We start from the raw sequence: 21,761 nt of genomic DNA, 5'->3' as shown, positions 1-21,761 counted from the left end.
ATTGGTCCAACAGGTCCCACTGAAAAGTTCTGGCATGGAACCTGCCGAATGGAATCGCTTCGTAGGAAGCTACCATCTTTCCCAGGACTCGCGTGTAATGATGCACCGACACCTGTTTTGGTTTCAGGAGGCCTCTCACTAGAGAGACGACAGCTCCTCGGCTTTCTCCTCTGGGAAAAACACTTTTTTCTGGACCGTGTCCAGAATCATCCCTAGGAACAGTATACGTGTCGCCGGAACCAGCTGAGACTTTGGAATATTCAGAATCCAACCGTGCTGGTGTAGCATCTCCTGAGATAATGCTACGCCGACCAACAACTGCTCTCTGGACCTCGCCCTTATCAGGAGATCGTCCAAGTATGGGACAATTAAAACTCCCTTTTTCCGAAGGAGTATCATCATTTCGGCCATTACCTTGGTAAATACCCTCGGTGCCGTGGACAGGCCGAACGGCAACGTCTGGAATTGGTAATGACAATCCTGTACCACAAATCTGAGGTACTCCTGGTGAGGATGGTAAATGGGGACATGCAGGTAAGCATCCTTGATGTCCAGAGATACCATGTAATCTCCCTCTTCCAGGCTTGCAATAACCGCCCTGAGCGATTCCATCTTGAACTTGAATTTTTTCAAATATGTGTTAAAGGATTTCAAATTTCAAATGGGTCTCACCGAACCGTCCGGTTTCGGTACCACAAACATTGTGGAATAGTAACCCCGTCCTTGTTGAAGTAGGGGCACCTTGACTATCACCTGCTGGGAATACAGCTTGTGAATTGCCTCTAACACAGCCTCCCTTTCTGAAGGAGTCGTTGGTAAGGCAGATTTGAGGAAACGGCGAGGGGGGGGATGACTCGAATTCCAGCCTGTACCCCTGAGATACCACTTGAAGGATCCAGGGATCTACCTGTGAGCGAGCCCACTGATTGCTGAAGTTTTTGAGACGGCCCCCCACCGTACCTGGCTCCACCTGCTGAGCCCCAGCGTCATGCGGCGGACTTAGCAGAAGAAGCGGGGGAGGACTTTTGTTCCTTTTGTGGCTGTGTGCTGCAGCTTTTTTCCCCTACCTCTGCCTCTGGGCAGAAAGGACGCGCCTCTACCCCGTCTGCTCTTTTGGGGGCGAAAGGACTGCACCTGATAATATGGTGCTCTCTTTGGTTGTGAGGGGACATGTGGCAAAAATGCCGACTTCCCAGCTGTTGCTGTGGAAACTAAGTCTGAAAGACCATCCCCGAACAACTCCTCACCCTTATAAGGCAAAACTTCCATGTGCCTTTTGGAATCTGCATCCCCTGTCCACTGCCGGGTCCATAACCCTCTCCTGGCACAAATGGACAGTGCACTTATTTTTGATGCCAGCCGGCAAATATCCCTCTGTGCATCTCTTATGTAAAAGACAGCGTCTTTAATATGCTCTACGTTTAGCAATATAGTGTCCCTGTCTAGGGTGTCAATGTTCTCTGACAGGGAGTCTGACCATGCAGCTGCCGCACTGCACATCCATGCTGAGGCAATAGCTGGTCTCAGTATAATACCAGTGTGTGTATATATAGCTTTTTGGAGAGCCTCCTGCTTTCTATCAGCAGGTTCCTTTAGGGCGGCCGTATCTTGGGACGGCAGTGCCACCTTTTTTGATAAGCGCGTAAGTGCTTTATCCACCTTAGGGGGTGTTTCCCAACGTGACCTATCCTCTGGCGGGAAAGGGTACGCCATTAGTAATTTTTTTGAAATTACAAATTTTTTATCAGGAGAAGCCCACGCTAGTTCACACACGTCATTTAATTCTTCAGAAGGGGGAAAAACTACTGGTAGTTTTTTCTCCCCAAACATAATACCCTTTTTTGTGGTACCTGGGGTCACCTCAGAAATGTGTAAAAAAATTTTCATTGCCTCAATCATATAACGAGTGGCCCTATTGGAAGTTACATTAGTCTCTTCGTCGTCGACACTGGTATCAGTATCCGTGTCGACATCTGTGTCTGTCACCTGAGGTAGCGGGCGTTTTAGAGCCCCTGATGACTTTTGAGACGTCTGGGCAGGCACGGGCTGAGAAGCCGGCTGCCCCACATTTGGCATGTCGTCAAATTTTTTATGTAAGGAGTCGACACTTTCGCGTAATTCCTTCCACAAGTCCATCCACTTCGGTGTCTGCCCCGCAGGGGGTGACAACACATTTATAGGCACCTGCTCCTCCTCCACATAAGTCTCCTCATCAAACATGTCGACACAGCCATACCGACACACCGCACACACACAGGGAATGCTCTGACAGAAGACAGGACCCCACAAAGCTCTTTGGGGAGACAGAGAGAGAGTATGCCAGCACACACCAGAGCGCTATATAATACAGGGATTAACTAAATTATATCCCCTATAGCTGCTATATATGTATTTTGCGCCTAAATTTAGTGCCCCCCCTCTCTTTTTTACCCTTTTCTGTAGTGTAGACTGCAGGGGAGAGTCAGGGAGCTTCCTTCCAGCGGAACTGTGAGGGAAAAATGGCGCCAGTGTGCAGAGGGAGATAGCTCCGCCCCTTTTTTGCGGACTTTTCTCCCGCTTTTTTATGGATTCTGGCAGGGGTATTTATCACATATATAGCCTCTGGGGCTATATATTGTGATATATTTGCCAGCCAAGGTGTATTTATTGCTTCTCAGGGCGCCCCCCCCCCAGCGCCCTGCATCCTCAGTGACCGGAGTGTGAAGTGTGTATGAGGAGCAATGGCGCACAGCTGCAGTGCTGTGCGCTACCTTGGTGAAGACTGATGTCTTCTGCCGCCGATTTTCCGGATTTCTTCTTGCTTCTGGCTCTGTAAGGGGGCCGGCGGCGCGGCTCCGGGACCGAACACCAATGGCCGGTTCCATGCGGTCGATCCCTCTGGAGCTAATGGTGTCCAGTAGCCTAAGAAGCCCAAGCTACCACCAGTTAGGAAGGTTCGCTTCTTCTCCCCTTAGTCCCTCGCTGCAGTGAGTCTGTTGCCAGCAGATCTCACTGTAAAATAAAAAACCTAAATATACTTTCTTTCTAGGAGCTCAGGAGAGCCCCTAGTGTGCATCCAGCTCGGCCGGGCACAGGATTCTAACTGAAGTCTGGAGGAGGGTCATAGTGGGAGGAGCCAGTGCACACCAGGTAGTCCTAATTCTTTCTTAGCTGTGCCCAGTCTCCTGCGGAGCCGCTATTCCCCATGGTCCTTACGGAGTCCCCAGCATCCACTAGGACGTTAGAGAAATAAAGGTGGCAGGGGGTGAGCGGGCACTCACCTTCTCTTCGTGCAGGAATAGGTGGTGTGTGGCCAGCATCCGGATCCCCAGGCGTGAGGTGAGAGTTTTATCCAGGAAGCCTCGGATCAGTTTCTCATCCTGTTAGGAAGGGTGGGGAGGGGGGCGGGGGTTACGCAGTTATACAAGACGAGATCACAACCAAACAGCACTGATAAACTCTCCAACCCGACTGTAACTACCCTGCTGTGTGATGCCCTTCACACCCAACGCCCTGGATCCACTGCCCTTCCCTCCTCCACTTACCCGCACTGCCCTGCCCTCCTCCACTTACCCGCACTGCCCTCTCCCTTTCCCTACACCACACTGCACCGTCCTTCGCACCCAACACCCTGGTTCCACTGCCCTGCTCTTCTCTACTTACCTGCACTGCCCAGTCCTCTCCCTTTCCCTACACCACACTGCACCGTCCTTCGCACCCAACACCTGGTTCCACTGCCCTGTCCTTCTCTACTTACCTGCACTGCCCAGTCCTCTCCCTACACCACACTGCACTGGTCTTCACACCCAACGCCCTGGTTCCACTGCCCTGCTCTTCTCTACTTACCTGCACTGCCCAACCCCTTCTATTTTTCTTCAACACTCTGCCCCCGCCATCTTTATCTACAATGCCCAGCCCCCTCCCTTCATTCCTCCACATCGGCATACCTCCTACCCCAAGTCCACTATTATGGCCTTCATCCCAGCTGTCCTATACTGGGAAACCAAAGTATAAGGCCCCCATCTCCAGCTGTCCTCCCCTGTGTGTAATATGCAGATCAGGAACCTCCCTGTGTGTAATATGCAGATCAGGGACCTCCCCCAGCCGTCCTCCCCTGTGTGTAATATGCAGATCAGGGACCTCCCCCAGCCGTCCTCCCCTGTGTGTAATATGCAGATCAGGGACCTCCCCCAGCCGTCCTCCCCCAGCCGTCCTCCCCTGTGTGTAATATGCAGATCAGGGACCTCCCCCAGCCGTCCTCCCCTGTGTGTAATATGCAGATCAGGGACCTCCCCAGCCGTCCTCTCCTGTGTGTAATATGCAGATCAGAGACCTCCCCCAGCCGTTCATCCCTGTGTGTAATATGCAGATCATAGACCTCACCCAACCGTCCTCTCCTGTGTGTAATATGCAGATCAGGATCCTCCCCCAACCGTCCTCCCCTGTGTGTAATATGCAGATCAGTGACCTCCACTGTGTGTAATATGCAGATCAGGGACCTCCCCCAGCCGTCCTCCCGTGTGTAATATGCAGATCAGGGACCTCCACTGTGTGTAATATGCAGATCAGGGACCTCCCCCAGCCGTCCTCCCGTGTGTGTAATATGCAGATCAGGGACCTCCCCCAGCCGTCCTCCCCTGTGTGTAATATGCAGATCAGAGACCTCCCCTGTGTGTAATATGCAGATCAGAGACCTCCCCCAGCCGTCCTCACCTGTGTGTAATATGCAGATCAGGGACCTCCCCCAGCCGTCCTCCCGTGTGTAATATGCAGATCAGGGACCTCCCCTGTGTGTAATATGCAGATCAGAGACCTCCCCCAGCCGTCCTCCCCTGTGTGTAATATGCAGATCAGGGACCTCCCCTGTGTGTAATATGAAGATCAGGGACCTCCCCTGTGTGTAATATGCAGATCAGGGACCTCCCCCAGCCGTCCTCCCCTGTGTGTAATATGCAGATCAGAGACCTCCCCCAGCCGTCCTCCCCTGTGTGTAATATGCAGATCAGAGACCTCCCCTGTGTGTAATATGCAGATCAGAGACCTCCCCCAGCCGTCCTCCCGTGTGTAATATGCAGATCAGAGACCTCCCCCAGCCGTCCTCTCCCCTGTGTGTAATATGCAGATCAGGGACCTCCCCCAGCCGTCCTCCCCTGTGTGTAATATGCAGATCAGGGACCTGCCCCAGCCGTCCTCCCCTGTGTGTAATATGCAGATCAGGGACCTCCCCCAGCCGTCCTCCCCTGTGTGTAATATGCAGATCAGAGACCTCCCCCAGCCGTCCTCCCCTGTGTGTAATATGCAGATCAGAGACCTCCCCCAGCCGTCCTCCCCTGTGTGTAATATGCAGATCAGAGACCTCCCCCAGCCGTCCTCCCCTGTGTGTAATATGCAGATCAGAGACCTCCCCCAGCCGTCCTCCCCTGTGTGTAATATGCAGATCAGAGACCTCCCCCAGCCGTCCTCCCCTGTGTGTAATATGCAGATCAGAGACCTCCCCCAGCCGTCCTCCCCTGTGTGTAATATGCAGATCAGAGACCTCCCCCAGCCGTCCTCCCGTGTGTAATATGCAGATCAGAGACCTCCCCCAGCCGTCCTCCCCTGTGTGTAATATGCAGATCAGGGACCTCCCCCAGCCGTCCTCCCCTGTGTGTAATATGCAGATCAGGGACCTCCCCTGTGTGTAATATGCAGATCAGAGACCTCCCCCAGCCGTCCTCCCCTGTGTGTAATATGCAGATCAGGGACCTCCCCTGTGTGTAATATGCAGATCAGTGACCTCCCCCAGCCGTCCTCCCGTGTGTAATATGCAGATCAGGGACCTCCCCTGTGTGTAATATGCAGATCAGAGACCTCCCCCAGCCGTCCTCCCCTGTGTGTAATATGCAGATCAGGGACCTCCCCCAGCCGCCCTCCCCTGTGTGTAATATGCAGATCAGTGACCTCCCCCAGCCGTCCTCCCCTGTGTGTAATGTGCAGATCAGAGACCTCCCCTGTGTGTAATATGAAGATCAGGGACCTCCCCTGTGTGTAATATGCAGATCAGGGACCTCCCCCAGCCGTCCTCCCCTGTGTGTAATATGCAGAACAGAGACCTCCCCTGTGTGTAATATGCAGATCAGGGACCTCCCCCAGCCGTCCTCCCCTGTGTGTAATATGCAGATCAGGGACCTCCCCTGTGTGTAATATGCAGATCAGGGACCTCCCCCAGCCGTCCTCCCCTGTGTGTAATATGCAGATCAGGGACCTCCCCCAGCCGTCCTCCCCTGTGTGTAATATGCAGATCAGGATCCTCCCCCAGCCGTCCTCCCCTGTGTGTAATATGCAGATCAGGATCCTCCCTCAGCCGTCCTCCCCTGTGTGTAATATGCAGATCAGAGACCTCCCCTGTGTGTAATAATAAGAATTTACTTACCGATAATTCTATTTCTCGTAGTCCGTAGTGGATGCTGGGGACTCCGTCAGGACCATGGGGAATAGCGGGCTCCGCAGGAGACAGGGCACATCTAAAAAGCTTTTTAGGTCACATGGTGTGTACTGGCTCCTCCCCCTATGATGACCCTCCTCCAAGCCTCAGTTAGGTACTGTGCCCGGACGAGCGTACACAATAAGGAAGGATCTTGAATCCCGGGTAAGACTCATACCAGCCACACCAATCACACCGTACAACTTGTGATCTGAACCCAGTTAACAGTATGATAACAAAACGAAGTAGCCTCCGAAAAGATGGCTCACAACAATAGTAATAACCCGATTTTTGTAACAATAACTATGTACAAGCATTGCAGACAATCCGCACTTGGGATGGGCGCCCAGCATCCACTACGGACTACGAGAAATAGAATTATCGGTAAGTAAATTCTTATTTTCTCTAACGTCCTAGTGGATGCTGGGGACTCCGTCAGGACCATGGGGATTATACCAAAGCTCCCAAACGGGCGGGAGAGTGCGGATGACTCTGCAGCACCGAATGAGAGAACTCCAGGTCCTCCTTAGCCAGAGTATCAAAATTTGTAAAATTTTACAAACGTGTTCTCCCCTGACCACGTAGCTGCTCGGCAAAGTTGTAATGCCGAGACTCCTCGGGCAGCCGCCCAGGATGAGCCCACCTTCCTTGTGGAATGGGCATCCACATATTTCGTCTGTGGCAGGCCTGCCACAGAATGTGCAAGCTGAATTGTACTACAAATCCAGCGTGCAATAGACTGCTTAGAAGCATGAGCACCCAGCTTGTTGGGTGTATACAGTATAAACAGCAAGTCAGACTTTCTGACTCCAGCCGTCCTAACTATATATATATATATATATATATATATATATATATATATATATATATATTTTTAGGGCCCTGACCACGTCTAGTAACTTGGAGTCCTCCAAGTCCCTAGTAGCCGCAGGCACCACAAGAGGTTGTTTCAGGTGAAAACGCTGACACCCCTTTATGAAGAAACTGGAGACGAGTCCCAGTTCTGTCCTGTTCAAATGGAAAATTTTAATATGGGCTTTTGTAAGACAAAGCCGCCCATTCTGACAATCGCCTGGCCGAGGCCAGGGCTAACAACATGGTCACTTCCCATGTGAGATATTTGTCAACAGCATGGTCACTTTCCATGTGAGATATTTCAAATCCACAGATTTGAGCGGTTCAAACCAATATGATTTTAAGAAATCCCAACACTATGTTGAGATCTCACGGTGCCCCTAGGGGCACAAAAAAACTGTATATGCAATACATCCTTTACAATCTGGACTTCAGGAACTGAAGTCAATTCTTTCTGGAAGAAAATCTACAGGGCCGAAATTTAAATGTTAATGAACCCCAATTTGAGGTCCAAAACACTCCTGTTTTCAGGAAGTGTAGAAATCGACCTAGTTGAATTTCCGTCGTGGAGCCTTCCTGGCCTCACCCACGCAACATATTTTCACCACATGTGGTGATGACGTTGTGCGGTCACCTCCTTCCTGGCTTTGACCAGGGTAGGTATGACCTCTTATGGAATGCCTTTTCCCCTCAGGATCCGGCATTCAACCGCCATGCCGTCAAACGCAGCCGCGGTAAGTCTTGGAATAGACATGGTACTTGCTGAATCAAGTCCCTTCTTAGCTCCCCAGGCCCTTAGTCCTCTGTGAGCATTTCTTGAAGTTCCGGGTACCAAGTCCCTCTTGGCCAATCCGGAGCCACTAGTATAGTTCATACTCCTCTATGTCTTATAATTCTCAATACCCTGGTTATGAGAAACAGAGGAGGGAACACATACACAGACTGGTACACCCACGGTGTTACCAGAACATCCGCAGCTATCGCCTGAAGGTCTCATGACCTGGCGGAATACCTGTCCCGTTTTTTGTTCGGGCGGGACGCCATCATGTCCACCTTTGGTCTTTGCCAACGGTCCACAATCATGTTGAAAAACTTCCCTATGAAGTTTCCACTCTCCCGGGTGGAGGTCATGCCTGCAGAGGAAGTCTGCTTCCCAGTCGTCCACTCCCGGAAAGAACACTGCTGACAGTGCTATCACATGATTTTCCGCCTAGCGAAAAATCCTTGCAGTTTTCACTGCCCTCCTGCTTCTTGTGCCGCCCTTCTGTTTACGTGGGCGACTGCCGTGATGTTATCCCACTGGATCAATACCGGCTGACCTTGAAGCAGAGGTCTAGCTAAGTTTAGAGCATTATAAATTTGCTCTAAGCTTATTTATGCGGAGAGAATTCTCCAGACTTAATCACACTTCCCTGGAAATTTTTTCCTTGTGTGACTGTTCCCCAGCCTCTCAGGCTGGCCTCCGTGGTCACCGGCATCCAATCCTGAATGCCGAATCTGCGGCCCTCTAGAAGATGAGCACTCTGTAATCACCACAGGAGAGACCCCTTTTCCTTGGATATAGGGTTATCCGCTGATGCATCTGAGGATGCGATCCGGACCATTTGTCCAGCAGATCCCACTGAAGAGTTCTTGCGGAAAATCTGCCGAATGGAATTGCTTCGTAATAAGCCACCATTTTTACCAGGACTCTTGTGCAATGATGCACTGACACTTTTCCTGGTTTTAGGAGGATCCCGATTAGCTCGGATAACTCCCTGGTTTTCTCCACTGGGAGAAACACGTTTTTCTGGACTGTGTCCAGAATCTTCCCTAGGAACAGTAGACGTGTCGTCGGAAAAAGCTGCGATTTTGGAATATTTAGAATCCACTCGTGCTGTCGTAGAACTACTTAAGATAGTGCTACTCCGACCTCCAACTGTTCTCTGGACCTTGCCCTTATCAGGAAAGCGTCCATGTTTCTTTTAAGAAAAATCTTCATTCCGGCCATTACCTTGGTAAAAACCCGGGGCGCCGTGGACAATCCAAACGGCAGCGTCTGAACTGATAGTGACAGTTCTGTACCAGGAACCTGAAGTACCCTTGGTGAGAAGGGCAAATTTGGACCTGTAGGTAAACGTCCCTGATATCCAGTGACATCATATCGTCCCCTTCTTCCTGGTTCGCTATCACTGCTCCGAGTGACTCCATCTTGATTTGAACGCTTGTATGTAAGTGTTCAAATATTTCAGATCTCACCGAGCCGGTTGGCTTCAGTACCACAATATAGTGTGGAATACTACCCCCTTCCTTGTTGTAAGAAGGGTACTTTGATTATCACCTGCTGGGAATACAGCCTGTGAATTGTGTGAGGGGGAGACGTCTCGAATTTCCAATGTACACCTGGGATATTACATGTAGGATCCCGGAGTTCCCTTGCGAGTGTTGCTGAAACTCTTGAGATGACCCCCTACCGCACCTGAGTCCGCTTGTACGGCCCCAGCGTTATGCTGCGGACTTGGCAGAAGCCGTGAGGAGCTTCTGTTCCTGGGAATGAGCTGCTTGCTGCAGTCTTCTTCCCTTTCCTCTCCCCCTGGGCAGATATGACTGGCCTTCGCCCGCCTGCCCGTATGGGGACGAAAGGACTGAGACTGAAAAGACTGTGTCCTTTTCTGCCAATATGTGACTCGGGGTAACAAAAGGTGGATTTTTCAGCTGTTGCCATAGCCACCAGGTCCAATGGACCGCCCCTTTATACGGCAATACTTCCATATGCCGTCTGGAATCTGCCTCACCTGACCACTGTCGTGTCTTCGTCTGGCAGATATGTACATCACATTTACTCTTGATGCCAGAATGCAAATATGCCTCTGCGCATCACACATATATAGAAATGCATCCTTAAAATGCTCTATAGACAATAAAATCCTGTCCCTGTCAAGGGTATCAAAATTTTCAGTCAGGAAATCCGACCAAGCCCCCTCAGCGCTGCACATCCAGGCTGAGGCGATTGCTGGTCGTAGTATAACACCAGTATGTGTGTATATACTGTTATGATATTTTCCAGCTTCCTATCAGCTGGCTCCTTGAGGGCGGCCGTATCTGGAAACGGTAACGCCATGTTTTTTATAAGCGTGTGAGCGTCTTGTCCACCCTAAGGTGTGTTTTCCAACTCGCCCTTACTACTGGCGGGAAAAAGGGTATACCGCCCATAACTTTCTGTCGGAGGAACCCCACGTATCATCACACACTTCATTTAATTTATCTGATTTAGGCAAAACTACAAGTAGTTTTTTCCCACCCTACAAAATACCCTTATTTGTGGTACTTGTGGTATCAGAAATACGTAACACCTCCTTCATTGCCCTTAACATGTAACTTGTGGCCCTAAAGGAAAAATACGTTTGTTTCTTCACCGTCGACACTGGGGTCAGTGTCCGTGTCAGTGTCTGTCGACCGACTGATGTAAATGGGCGTTTTTACAAGCCCCTGACGGTGTCTGAGACGCCTGGACCGATACTAATTTGTCCGCCGGCTGTCTCATGTCGTCAACCGGCTTGCAGCGTGTTGACATTATCACGTAATTCCATAAGTAAGCCATCCATTCTGGTGTCGACTCCCTAGAGAGTGACATCACCATTACAGGCAATTTTCTCCGTCTCCTCACCAACATTTTCCTCATACATGTCGACACACACGTACCGACCTACAGCACACACATACAGGGAATGCTCTGATAGAGGACAGGACCCACTAGCCCTTTGGGGAGACAGAGGGAGAGTTTGCCAGCACACACCAAAAGCGCCATAATGTATATAACAACCCTAGAAGGTGTTGTTTCTATATATGGGCTCTTAATATATAATTATATCGCCAATTTATGCCCCCCTTCTCTTTAACCCTGTTTCTGTAGTGCAGGGGAGAGTGGGAGCCTTCCTCACCAGCGGAGCTGGTCAGGAAAATGGCGCTGAGTGCTGAGGAGAATAAGCTCCGCCCCTTTCACGGCGGGCTTTTCTCCCGGTTATTAGGAAAACTGGCCTGGGTTAAATACATACATATAGCCTTAATGGCTATATGTGATGTATTTATTTGCCTCTAAGGTACTCTATATTGCTGCCCAGGGCGCCCCCAGCAGCGCCCTGCACCCTCCGTGACCGAGATCCGTGAGCCGTGTAGCAACAATGGCGCACAGCTGCAGTGCTGTGCGCTACCTCTATGAAGACTGAAGTCTTCTGCCGCCTGTTTCCGGACCTCCGTTCTGCCGTTCTTCAGCGTCTGTAAGGGGGATCGGCGGCGCGGCTCCGGGACGAACCCCAGGCTGACCTGTGTTCCGACTCCCTCTGGAGCTCAGTGTCCAGTAGCCTAAGACTTCAATCCTCCTGCAGGCAGGTGAGTTGCAAGTCTCTCCCCTAAGTCCCTCGTTGCAGTGCTCCTGTCGCCAGCAGGAGACACTGATTAGAAACCTAAAAAAAAACTTTTCTAACTAGCTCTTTAAGAGAGCCACCTAGATTGCACCCTCTCGGACGGGCACAAAAACCTAACTGAGGCTTGGAGGAGGGTCATAGGGGGAGGAGCCAGTACACACCATGTGACCTAAAAAGCTTTTTAGATGTGCCCTGTCTCCTGCGGAGCCCGCTATTCCCCATGGTCCTGACGGAGTCCCCAGCATCCACTAGGACGTTAGAGAAATGCAGATCAGAGACCTCCCCTGTGTGTAATATGCAGATCAGAGACCTCCCCCAGCCGTCCTCCCCTGTGTGTAATATGCAGATCAGAGACCTCCCCTGTGTGTAATATGCAGATCAGGGACCTCCCCCAGCCGTCCTCCCCTGTGTGTAATATGCAAATCAGGGACCTCCCCCAGCCGTCCTCCCCTGTGTGTAATATGCAGATCAGGGACCTCCCTCAGCCATCCTCCCCTGTGTGTAATATGCAGATCAGGGACCTCCCCCAGCCGTCCTCCCGTGTGTAATATGCAGATCAGGGACCTCCCCTGTGTGTAATATGCAGATCGGGATCCTCCCCAGCCGTCCTCCCCTGTGTGTAATATGCAGATCGGGATCCTCCCCAGCCGTCCTCCCTGTGTGTAATATGCAGATCAGAGACCTCCCCTGGGTGTAATATGCAGATCAGGGACCTCCCCCAGCCGTTCTTCCCTGTGTGTAATATGCAGATCAGGATCCTTCCCCAGCCGTCCTCCCCTGTGTGTAATATGCAGATCAGAGACCTCCCCCAGCCGTCCTCCCCTGTGTGTAATATGCAGATCAGGGACCTCCCCCAGCCGTCCTCCCGTGTGTAATATGCAGATCAGGGACCTCCCCTGTGTGTAATATGCAGATCAGGGACCTCCCCTGTGTGTAATATGCAGATCGGGATCCTCCCCAGCCGTCCTCCCTGTGTGTAATATGCAATTCAGGGACCTCCCCCAGCCGTCCTCCCCTGTGTGTAATATGCAGATCAGGATCCTCCCCTGTGTGTAATATGCAGATCAGGGACCTCCCTCAGCCGTCCTCCCCTGTGTGTAATATGCAGATCAGGGACCTCCCCCAGCCGTCCTCCCGTGTGTGTAATATGCAGATCAGGGACCTCCCCTGTGTGTAACATGCAGATCAGGGACCTCCCCTGTGTGTAATATGCAGATCAGGATCCTCCCCAGCCGTCCTCCCTGTGCAGTAAGTGTTTCGGGCCCCACTGGATGCCCTGCCCTGTGTAATAAGACCATTGGGCCCCTCAGCCATGTACAGCTATACTGAGGTCCCGGTGGTACCTGGATGTGCTTGCGGCATTCCTTCAGACCCTCTGCCAGCTGGGTCACTACGTCCTTATGGTCATCGAGCAGCTGGCGGAGCAGCTTGCAGTACTGGCTCTCTGTCTCGTGGTCTGTGATCTGGGTGGGAAGAAGGAAGAAGGGGGGAGGGGGGGGGGGGGGGGGGAATCAGCAATCGGTGCACCTGACACTTAACTACCCTATCCCAGCAGCAATACCCATTCCAGTCAGGGGCCACACAACTCACCGGGGGGAACTCACTTAGTTTCTGGAAGGCACGTATGTAGAGCTCGTGCTGCAAGATACGAGCAGAGAGAGCAGTCAGACAATGACCATAGCACCGCGCACGCCAGTGCCACGCCAGGACGTAGCAGGGAGGCCCGAAGGGGGGGAGAATACACAGTCGGGCCAGAGCCCGGGTCAGGGGTACTTACTACATGCAGTATTGTTGGGTTACAGCCAATGATGAACGGAAGATTGCGGAAACCTTTTACCCGATGCGCGATCCGGACGGGGAGCTCCTTGTGCAGATATCTAGCACTTTTCTGCAAAAAAATATAAGAATATGAGTTACCTAACGCCATCCACTACAGCTCACTCTGCACACACCAGGCCCCGGCTGCTCACAAAGTGCATGTAACTATTCTGAGGAAGGAGTTAAAGATTAATGAGAGCAGCGGTACAGGTTACATACCAGCAGGGGTGAAAAGGACCAAGTTAATATTTTGTAACAACTACCCCCCTTCCTAATACGCCGGTCTCTGCTTCCACCAGTTGTGCAAAACTTCACTGAGAACATTGGGCCTAATTCAGGCCTGATCGCAGCAGCAAATTTGTTAGCAGTCGGGCAAAACCATGTGCACTGCAGGGGGGGCAGATGTAACATGTGCAGAGAGAGTTAGATTTGGGTGGGGTGTGTTCAAACCGAAACCTAAATTGCAGTGTAAAAATAAAGCAGCCAGTATTTACCCTGCACAGAAACAAAATAACCCACCCAAATCTAACTCTCTCTGCACATGTTACATCTGCCCCCCCTGCAGTGCACATGGTTTTGCCCAACTGCTAACAAATTTGCTGCTACGATCAGATCTGAATTACCCCCGTTGTGGGTTTAGCAGGAAACGAAGGTCCTAGAGGTTACCAATTACACCTCCTGCCCCCCTCTGTGGTACTCAGACAATGGGAGGAAAATCTACAATGTACCTTCACATGCTGCGCGTAACACGGCGGCCCGTCTCTTACCAGAATGTGGCTGCCATCTTGAGATCGTCCTGAATACAGCATAGTAGTCGGAGTGAGACGGACAGAAGCCTAAACACAAAGAGCAAGAGACAAGCGACATTACCTAGCAGACATTAAATCAAATTAGTCGCGCTGCAGCCCGGTTCTGGGAATACAGACGTCCGTTTCAGTAGGAGAAGCCATCTCACTTGCTCTGCAGCAATACAGACAAGTGATGCTCTAATAGGACAGCGCCCCCTAGCAGCTAAGTGGTAGAATACGTCAGCAAGGACACTACAGAATATTACAATCATTAATCATTCAGTGCTCGAGGACATAAACCGTGTGGGAGAATATTTTTGCAAAAATATTCCCATTTAAATGCAATGCAAAATGTTCCCAACTAAATGCAAGGGGACTTCTGGGGAACACTCCTACAAGGACGTGGCCCATCATACATTCACTGCGGCCGATTTAGCGTTCGCTGGGAGCAGAATTTGCAAGGTGCAATACATGCAGAGTCAACCGCACGAACAGCACGGGAATGGGGGGTGGGGTGAAGTCGGCATACCTTCTCTGCCGCCTTGTCAATGTTGACTTGGTTGTAGAAGGAGGTGACGGTATTGGACTTCTCTCTGGAGAGTACCACATGGCGGCGGTTCGTGGTGGAAGCGAAGCGGGATTTCAGCATCATAGAAAACAGGCGCAGAGGCGGATTCAGGGCTCCTTGGGCCCCCAGCTCCAACATAGTTTTCCGCAGCATCTCCCGCGCAGGGGGAGGAGGGATCCTGTAGAAGAGGCGGAGTCAGAAGTGCAGCAATAGTCTGGGGCACAGTACTGACGGGGATAAAACTCACCTGGACCCCGGGCTCTCTGCTGACGGAGATCAGCGCCAAGCGACTTCTCTGCCAGCCGAAACAGCAAAGAAAAGGTCAGAGGGCAGGCGGAGGGGGTGACAAAGCAAAATTAAAATTAATTCATCACAAATATAACCGAAGGTTTTTTTTGTAGTTCTTATAGTGGACAATAATACATATAAAGTGCATTGTGGGCTCATTCAATAAAAACACAACGGAAAAATAGTATTAGAGCAGGAGGTGGGCATAGCGTCATATTAGCGGCCCTCCCCTGGGCAAGACCCCTGTGAAGGGCTCTTAAAAAGCAATGAACGTATAATAAAACTAAGCTAATTGTCATTCACCAACAATTATATAATTTTTTTTTTTTTTTTAAATATACATATATTTTACATTTAACTTTAATTCATATAATCATTATTTATTGTAACGGATACAAATGCAGCGCGTATTTCTGTCTTCGCTGCCTAGACACTGTGCATTCTCCTGTAGTGTGCCCGGGACCCCCCGGCAGAGCTCGCCCCATACTCTATGTCACAGAGACGCAATCTGAGCTACAAGGTTACCCAGGAAAGGAGTGAAAAGTCCCCCCCCCCCAGCCGCCCCCACACTCACATTTCCCAGTGCCAGCCTAGGTCACAGGAAGAGAGGACAGCGGACCATTAACCATCTGTAAGGAAGAGGAGAGAAGCAAGGTCATTAAATCAGACATTAGGATGGGAACAGCTGGAGAACAGGGGAGGGGACGACGACATGTGAGCTTCGGGAAAATGGAGGCTGTAGTGAGGTGGCAGAGGGGCAGCGTAATCAGGTACAAGATGGGATGGACATGTTCCAGTAAACTCCATCAGCAGGAGTGAAAGGGTTAACCACGTTCTCTACCTCACATATCGTCACCCTCACCTTAGGGAGTACCTGCGTTTACTGCTCAAGGAACACAAAACATCTCACCAAGTGATTACAGAGCTCCTGTGATCATTATATGAACATAAACAATAATAGCACTTTATAATGACCAACCTAGCACTTTATAATGACCAACCGGGCAGCCTGGGAACGTCATCAAATGCTGCAGAATAATAGTCTGACACAGGGGCACGCAGCACTATATAGTAAATAAGGTGCACTCTCTAGCATGGGTCTTCAAGCTGCGGCTCTCCTCCTGCTGTGGAACTACACATCCCAGCATGCCCTGCCTCAGTTTTAGCATGCCTGAATAGCACAACTGTAGCAGGGCATGTTGGAACGTGTAGTTCCACAGCAGCTCCGTGTGAGGGCGGCATGAAATAGGGTAAATATGAATATGGTACTACGTGAGAAGCGCAGCAGCACAGCTGGTACGGCTCGGGGAAGGGCGCACTCCAGCCGCAGCTCACAGGCGGCACAGAAAGCAGAGTCTCCGCTCCCTGTCAGTGACCGGCCTGCGCCCAGGCCTGCGTCCCCGCTGCCACATCCCTGCTTCCAGCACAAGGTTATGGCGTACCATCAGTAAACTGATCTAACTGGTTTGCGCCCTGGCAGGGAACGCCGGCGCCTGTCCCAGCTCAGACACAGCGAGACTGGGGAATACCAGGCACACTCATCGCTCCGCTGTGATGATCCCACAGGAGTGAGGGCGTCAGGGATCTCCGGGTCACCTGAGAGAGAGGGCCGGCGTCAGGGACACAGCCACCCATGTGTAACACCACAACGCGGTGACTGGCCGGGTCACCTGCCGGATAACACTCTGCTGTATCCTCACACCGACACAGAGTCATGCCGGGGCAACGTATAGACAAGCGGGAGGGGGCTGGGATAGCGGAGCCAGTAACTGCGCCAACTTCTGGCATCTGGAACGTACCGTCCCTGTCTGAACCCTGAGCCTACAGAGGGGGGGGGGGGGGGGGGGGGGGGGGCCTGGCCGGGAACACGGGAGCAGACCCTGCATTGCAACACACGAGAGAAGCTAGGACAACATTGCTCGGCTGCTTGTCACACGTGTAAGCACTCATTTCATTTACCCGCCTATGCTTCCAGGCCTTAACACAGTGGTGGCTAGGGTAGGACTGCAAGTACCAGCATGCCCTGGCAGACTTATGCTTTGCTAGCTGCACGCACTGATACATGTTGTGTGTGTGGTGTATACGGGCGGGAGGATCATTCGGTGTGTTTGTGTACTGGGGTGGGGGGAGAGGATCATGATTCGCCTCCACACAGGTGAGAATGAACTTATAACGTACTGGCCAATCAGATGACAGCTCTCCGGCATTCCTCTATATGCCTTTAACTGCTGTCTGGGAGAATAAAAAGATTACCATAAGGAAAAGCCGCACCCAACACATGTAGGAACTTCACACAGACAACGCGTTACACACACACCTAGGCCGATCAGCACAGCATGAGATCAGTACTCACACCAATGCAGCAAACCGCGCAGGGGTCCAGTGCAATATTCTGCACGAGGGACATACAGAGCAGTACAGACACATCTACAGTGATCTCTGCACACAGCAGGTACCCTATAGAGACATACACAGTGATCCCAGTACAAATGCAGGTTCCCTATAGACACATATATAACACAGTGATCTGTGCACACAGCATGCCCCCTATAGACACATATATAACAGTGATCTGTGCACACAGCAGGCTCCCTATAGACACATATATAACACAGTGATCTGTGCACACAGCAGGCTCCTATAGACACATATATAGAACAGTAATCTGTGCACACTGCTGGCTCCCTATAGACACATATAAGAGTGATCTGTGCACACAGCAGGCTCCTATAGACACATATATAGAACAGTAATCTGTGCACACTGCTGGCTCCCTATAGACACATATATAACAGTGATCTGTGCACTCAGCAGGCTCCCTATAGACACATATATAACACAGTGATCTGTGCACACAGCTGGCTCCCTATAGACACATATATAACACAGTGATCTGTGCACACAGCAGGCTCCTATAGACACATATATAGAACAGTAATCTGTGCACACAGCTGGCTCCCTATAGACACATATATAACAGTGATCTGTGCACACAGCAGGCTCCCTATAGACACATATATAACAGTGATCTGTGCACACAGCAGGCTCCCTATAGACACATATATAACACACTGATCTGTGCACACAGCAGGCTCCCTATAGACACATATATAACACTGATCTGTGCACACAGCAGGCTCCCTATAGACACATATATAACACTGATCTGTGCACACAGCAGGCTCCCTATAGACACATATATAACACAGTGATCGGCGCACACAGCAGGCTCCCTATAGACACATATATAACACAGTGATCTGTGCACACAGCAGGCTCCCTATAGACACATATATAACACACTGATCTGTGCACACAGCAAGCTCCCTATAGACACATATATAACACACTGATCTGTGCACACAGCAAGCTCCCTATAGACACATATATAACACACTGATCTGTGCACACAGCAAGCTCCCTATAGACACATATATAACACACTGATCTGTGCACACAGCAGGCTCCCTATAGACACATATATAACACACTGATCTGTGCACACAGCAGGCTCCCTATAGACATATATAACAGTGATCTGTGCGCACAGCAGGCTCCCTATAGACACATATATAACACAGTGATCTGTGCACACAGCAGGCTCCCTATAGACACATATATAACAGTGATCTGTGCACACAGCAGGCCCCCTATAGACACATATATAACACAGTGATCTGTGCACACAGCAGGCTCCCTATAGACACATATATAACACATTGATCTGTGCACACAGCAGGCCCCCTATAGACACATATATAACAGTGATCTGTGCGCACAGCAGGCCCCCTATAGACACATATATAACAGTGATCTGTGCGCACAGCAGGCACCCTATAGACACATATATAAAACAGTGATCTGTGCACACAGCAGGCCCCCTATAGACATATATATAACACAGTGATCTGTGCACACAGCAGGCTCCCTATAGACACATATATAACACAGTGATCTGTGCACACAGCAGGCCCCCTATAGACATATATATAACACAGTGATCTGTGCACACAGCAAGCTCCCTATAGACACATATATAACACACTGATCTGTGCACACAGCAGGCTCCCTATAGACACATATATAACAGTGATCTGTGCGCACAGCAGGCACCCTATAGACACATATATAAAACAGTGATCTGTGCACACAGCAGGCCCCCTATAGACATATATATAACACAGTGATCTGTGCACACAGCAGGCTCCCTATAGACACATATATAACACAGTGATCTGTGCACACAGCAGGCCCCCTATAGACATATATATAACACAGTGATCTGTGCACACAGCAGGCTCCCTATAGACATATACCGGTATATATATAACACAGTGATCTGTGCACACAGCAGGCTCCCTATAGACACATATATAACAGTGATCTGTGCGCACAGCAGGCCCCCTATAGACACATATATAACACAGTGATCTGTGCACACAGCAGGCCCCCTATAGACACATATATAACACAGTGATGTGTACACAGCCGCAGCATTGTATATTATATTACCCCAGGCAGTACATACTGCCAGCCATAGGGGCCGCACAGTGAGCATCAGGCAGGGAAAACTCACCAGCAGCCTCGTTACCCGGCATAGGGCCTCCAGCACTAATACCCCAGTGCTGGGAGCGCGGACACGGTTACACACAGTAGCGCGCAAGCACAGACTACAAGTCCCGGCATGCCTTGTGTGGAGAATCCTGCCTGCGGGGGCCAGTGCAGCACGCAAGGTATCTTGGGAATTAGAGTCAACTAGCTAGACACATGTTGAAGCTGGCTAGGCGAGTTTGCGGCGGCCATTTTGTCGGAGACCTGTATCTGGGAATGACCTCTAGAGGACTGTCTCCTGTGTGATAGGTGCGGAGAGACCACGTGATGTGTTACCAGACTTACCCTAATAATGCCACCTATACCATTATGAGAGAAATATAATAACCACATTAGTGCTCAGTCCTATAAGTGGCCCACAGTGCAGATGAGTGCGGCTACATTTACAGCTGACCATTACAACCAGCTTCATATAGTTAGAATTACCAGACTTCCTACACAGGAACAAATACCTCCACGTTTCACATGTCTGACTGTAGTATATGAGGTTGTGAGTTTGAGTCCCAGGTATGACATACTGAGAAATGTGTGTTATAAATACAGAGGGAAGTAATGGGAAACACACGTATCTCCCTAATGAACCTGTCCTCCTAATTCATCAGTACATCGGAAATAAAACCTGTGATGGTGAACAAACATTTAATCCTCACCATTGCAGGGATAGCCGTCTGAACCATCGATGGTTCCAATGACACATCATTAGATTCCGATCCCTATCGCATACAGGGCCTGATTCAGAGCCGGTAATGAGGAAAAGTTGCAATGCACCAGTGCATCATACAGCGCATGTGCAGTATGGGTCCTGCATCATTACCCATAAAGTGGCTGCTGACTAGTGATGAGCACCGGAAATTTTTCGGGTTTTGTGTTTTGGTTTTGGGTTCGGTTCCGCGGCCGTGTTTTGGGTTCGAACGCGTTTTGGCAAAACCTCACCGAATTTTTTTTGTCGGATTCGGGTGTGTTTTGGATTCGGGTGTTTTTTTCAAAAAACCCTAAAAAACAGCTTAAATCATAGAATTTGGGGGTCATTTTGATCCCAAAGTATTATTAACCTCAATAACCATAATTTCCACTCATTTTCAGTCTATTCTGAACACCTCACACCTCACAATATTATTTTTAGTCCTAAAATTTGCACCGAGGTCGCTGGATGACTAAGCTCAGCGACCCAAGTGGCCGACACAAACACCTGGCCCATCTAGGAGTGGCACTGCAGTGTCACGCAGGATGGCCCTTCCAAAAAACACCCCCCAAACAGCACATGACGCAAAGAAGAAAAAAAAGAGGCGCAATGAGGTAGCTGTGTGAGTAAGCTAAGCGACCCTAGTGGCCGACACAAACACCTGGCCCATCTAGGAGTGGCACTGCAGTGTCACGCAGGATGGCCCTTCCAAAAAACACCCCCCAAACAGCACATGATGCAAAGAAAAAAAGAGGCGCAATGAGGTAGCTGTGTGACTAAGATAAGCGACCCAAGTGGCCGACACAAACACCTGGCCCATCTAGGAGTGGCACTGCAGTGTCACGCAGGATGGCCCTTCCAAAAACTACTCCCCAAACAGCACATGACGCAAAGAAAAATGAAAGAAAAAAGAGGTGCAAGATGGAATTGTCCTTGGGCCCTCCCACCCACCCTTATGTTGTATAAACAGGACATGCACACTTTAACCAACCCATCATTTCAGTGACAGGGTCTGCCACACGACTGTGACTGAAATGACGGGTTGGTTTGGACCCCCACCAAAAAAGAAGCAATTAATCTCTCCTTGCACAAACTGGCTCTACAGAGGCAAGATGTCCACCTCATCATCATCCTCCGATATATCACCGTGTACATCCCCCTCCTCACAGATTATCAATTCGTCCCCACTGGAATCCACCATCTCAGCTCCCTGTGTACTTTGTGGAGGCAATTGCTGCTGGTGAATGTCTCCACGGAGGAATTGATTATAATTCATTTTAATGAACATCATCTTCTCCACATTTTC

The 21,761-nt window shown here is 50.4% G+C and overlaps 1 protein-coding gene across 6 annotated transcripts in view; it reads right to left on the bottom strand.

The window, feature by feature from the left end:
- The window catches only part of BCKDK (branched chain keto acid dehydrogenase kinase), a 127,863-nt gene extending 107,984 nt beyond the window's left edge, over window positions 1-19,879 (bottom strand). The window contains exons 1-9 of one of the 6 annotated variants that reach the window (XM_063935193.1): window positions 19,739-19,879; window positions 15,737-15,791; window positions 15,122-15,169; window positions 14,836-15,052; window positions 14,286-14,354; window positions 13,478-13,588; window positions 13,291-13,338; window positions 13,044-13,163; window positions 3,261-3,359 (exon numbers count right to left, since the gene is read on the bottom strand). In XM_063935193.1, the coding sequence (XP_063791263.1) occupies window positions 3,261-3,359; window positions 13,044-13,163; window positions 13,291-13,338; window positions 13,478-13,588; window positions 14,286-14,354; window positions 14,836-15,027 (639 nt within the window). In that variant the 5' untranslated portion in view covers window positions 15,028-15,052; window positions 15,122-15,169; window positions 15,737-15,791; window positions 19,739-19,879. Of the gene's footprint in view, window positions 1-3,260; window positions 3,360-13,043; window positions 13,164-13,290; window positions 13,339-13,477; window positions 13,589-14,285; window positions 14,355-14,835; window positions 15,053-15,121; window positions 15,170-15,736; window positions 15,792-16,604; window positions 16,677-16,758; window positions 16,864-17,340; window positions 17,367-19,674; window positions 19,695-19,738 lie in introns of those variants that run through there. The other 5 variants (XM_063935188.1, XM_063935192.1, XM_063935189.1 and 2 more) reach the window with 5 other exon arrangements.
- Window positions 19,880-21,761: the final 1,882 nt, after the last annotated feature.

The sequence above is a fragment of the Pseudophryne corroboree genome, chromosome 7, assembly GCF_028390025.1.
Source record: "Pseudophryne corroboree isolate aPseCor3 chromosome 7, aPseCor3.hap2, whole genome shotgun sequence".
NCBI lineage: Eukaryota > Metazoa > Chordata > Amphibia > Anura > Myobatrachidae > Pseudophryne > Pseudophryne corroboree.
Note: the sequence above shows the minus strand (reverse complement) of the source record. Positions and strands in the feature narration are given on the sequence as shown.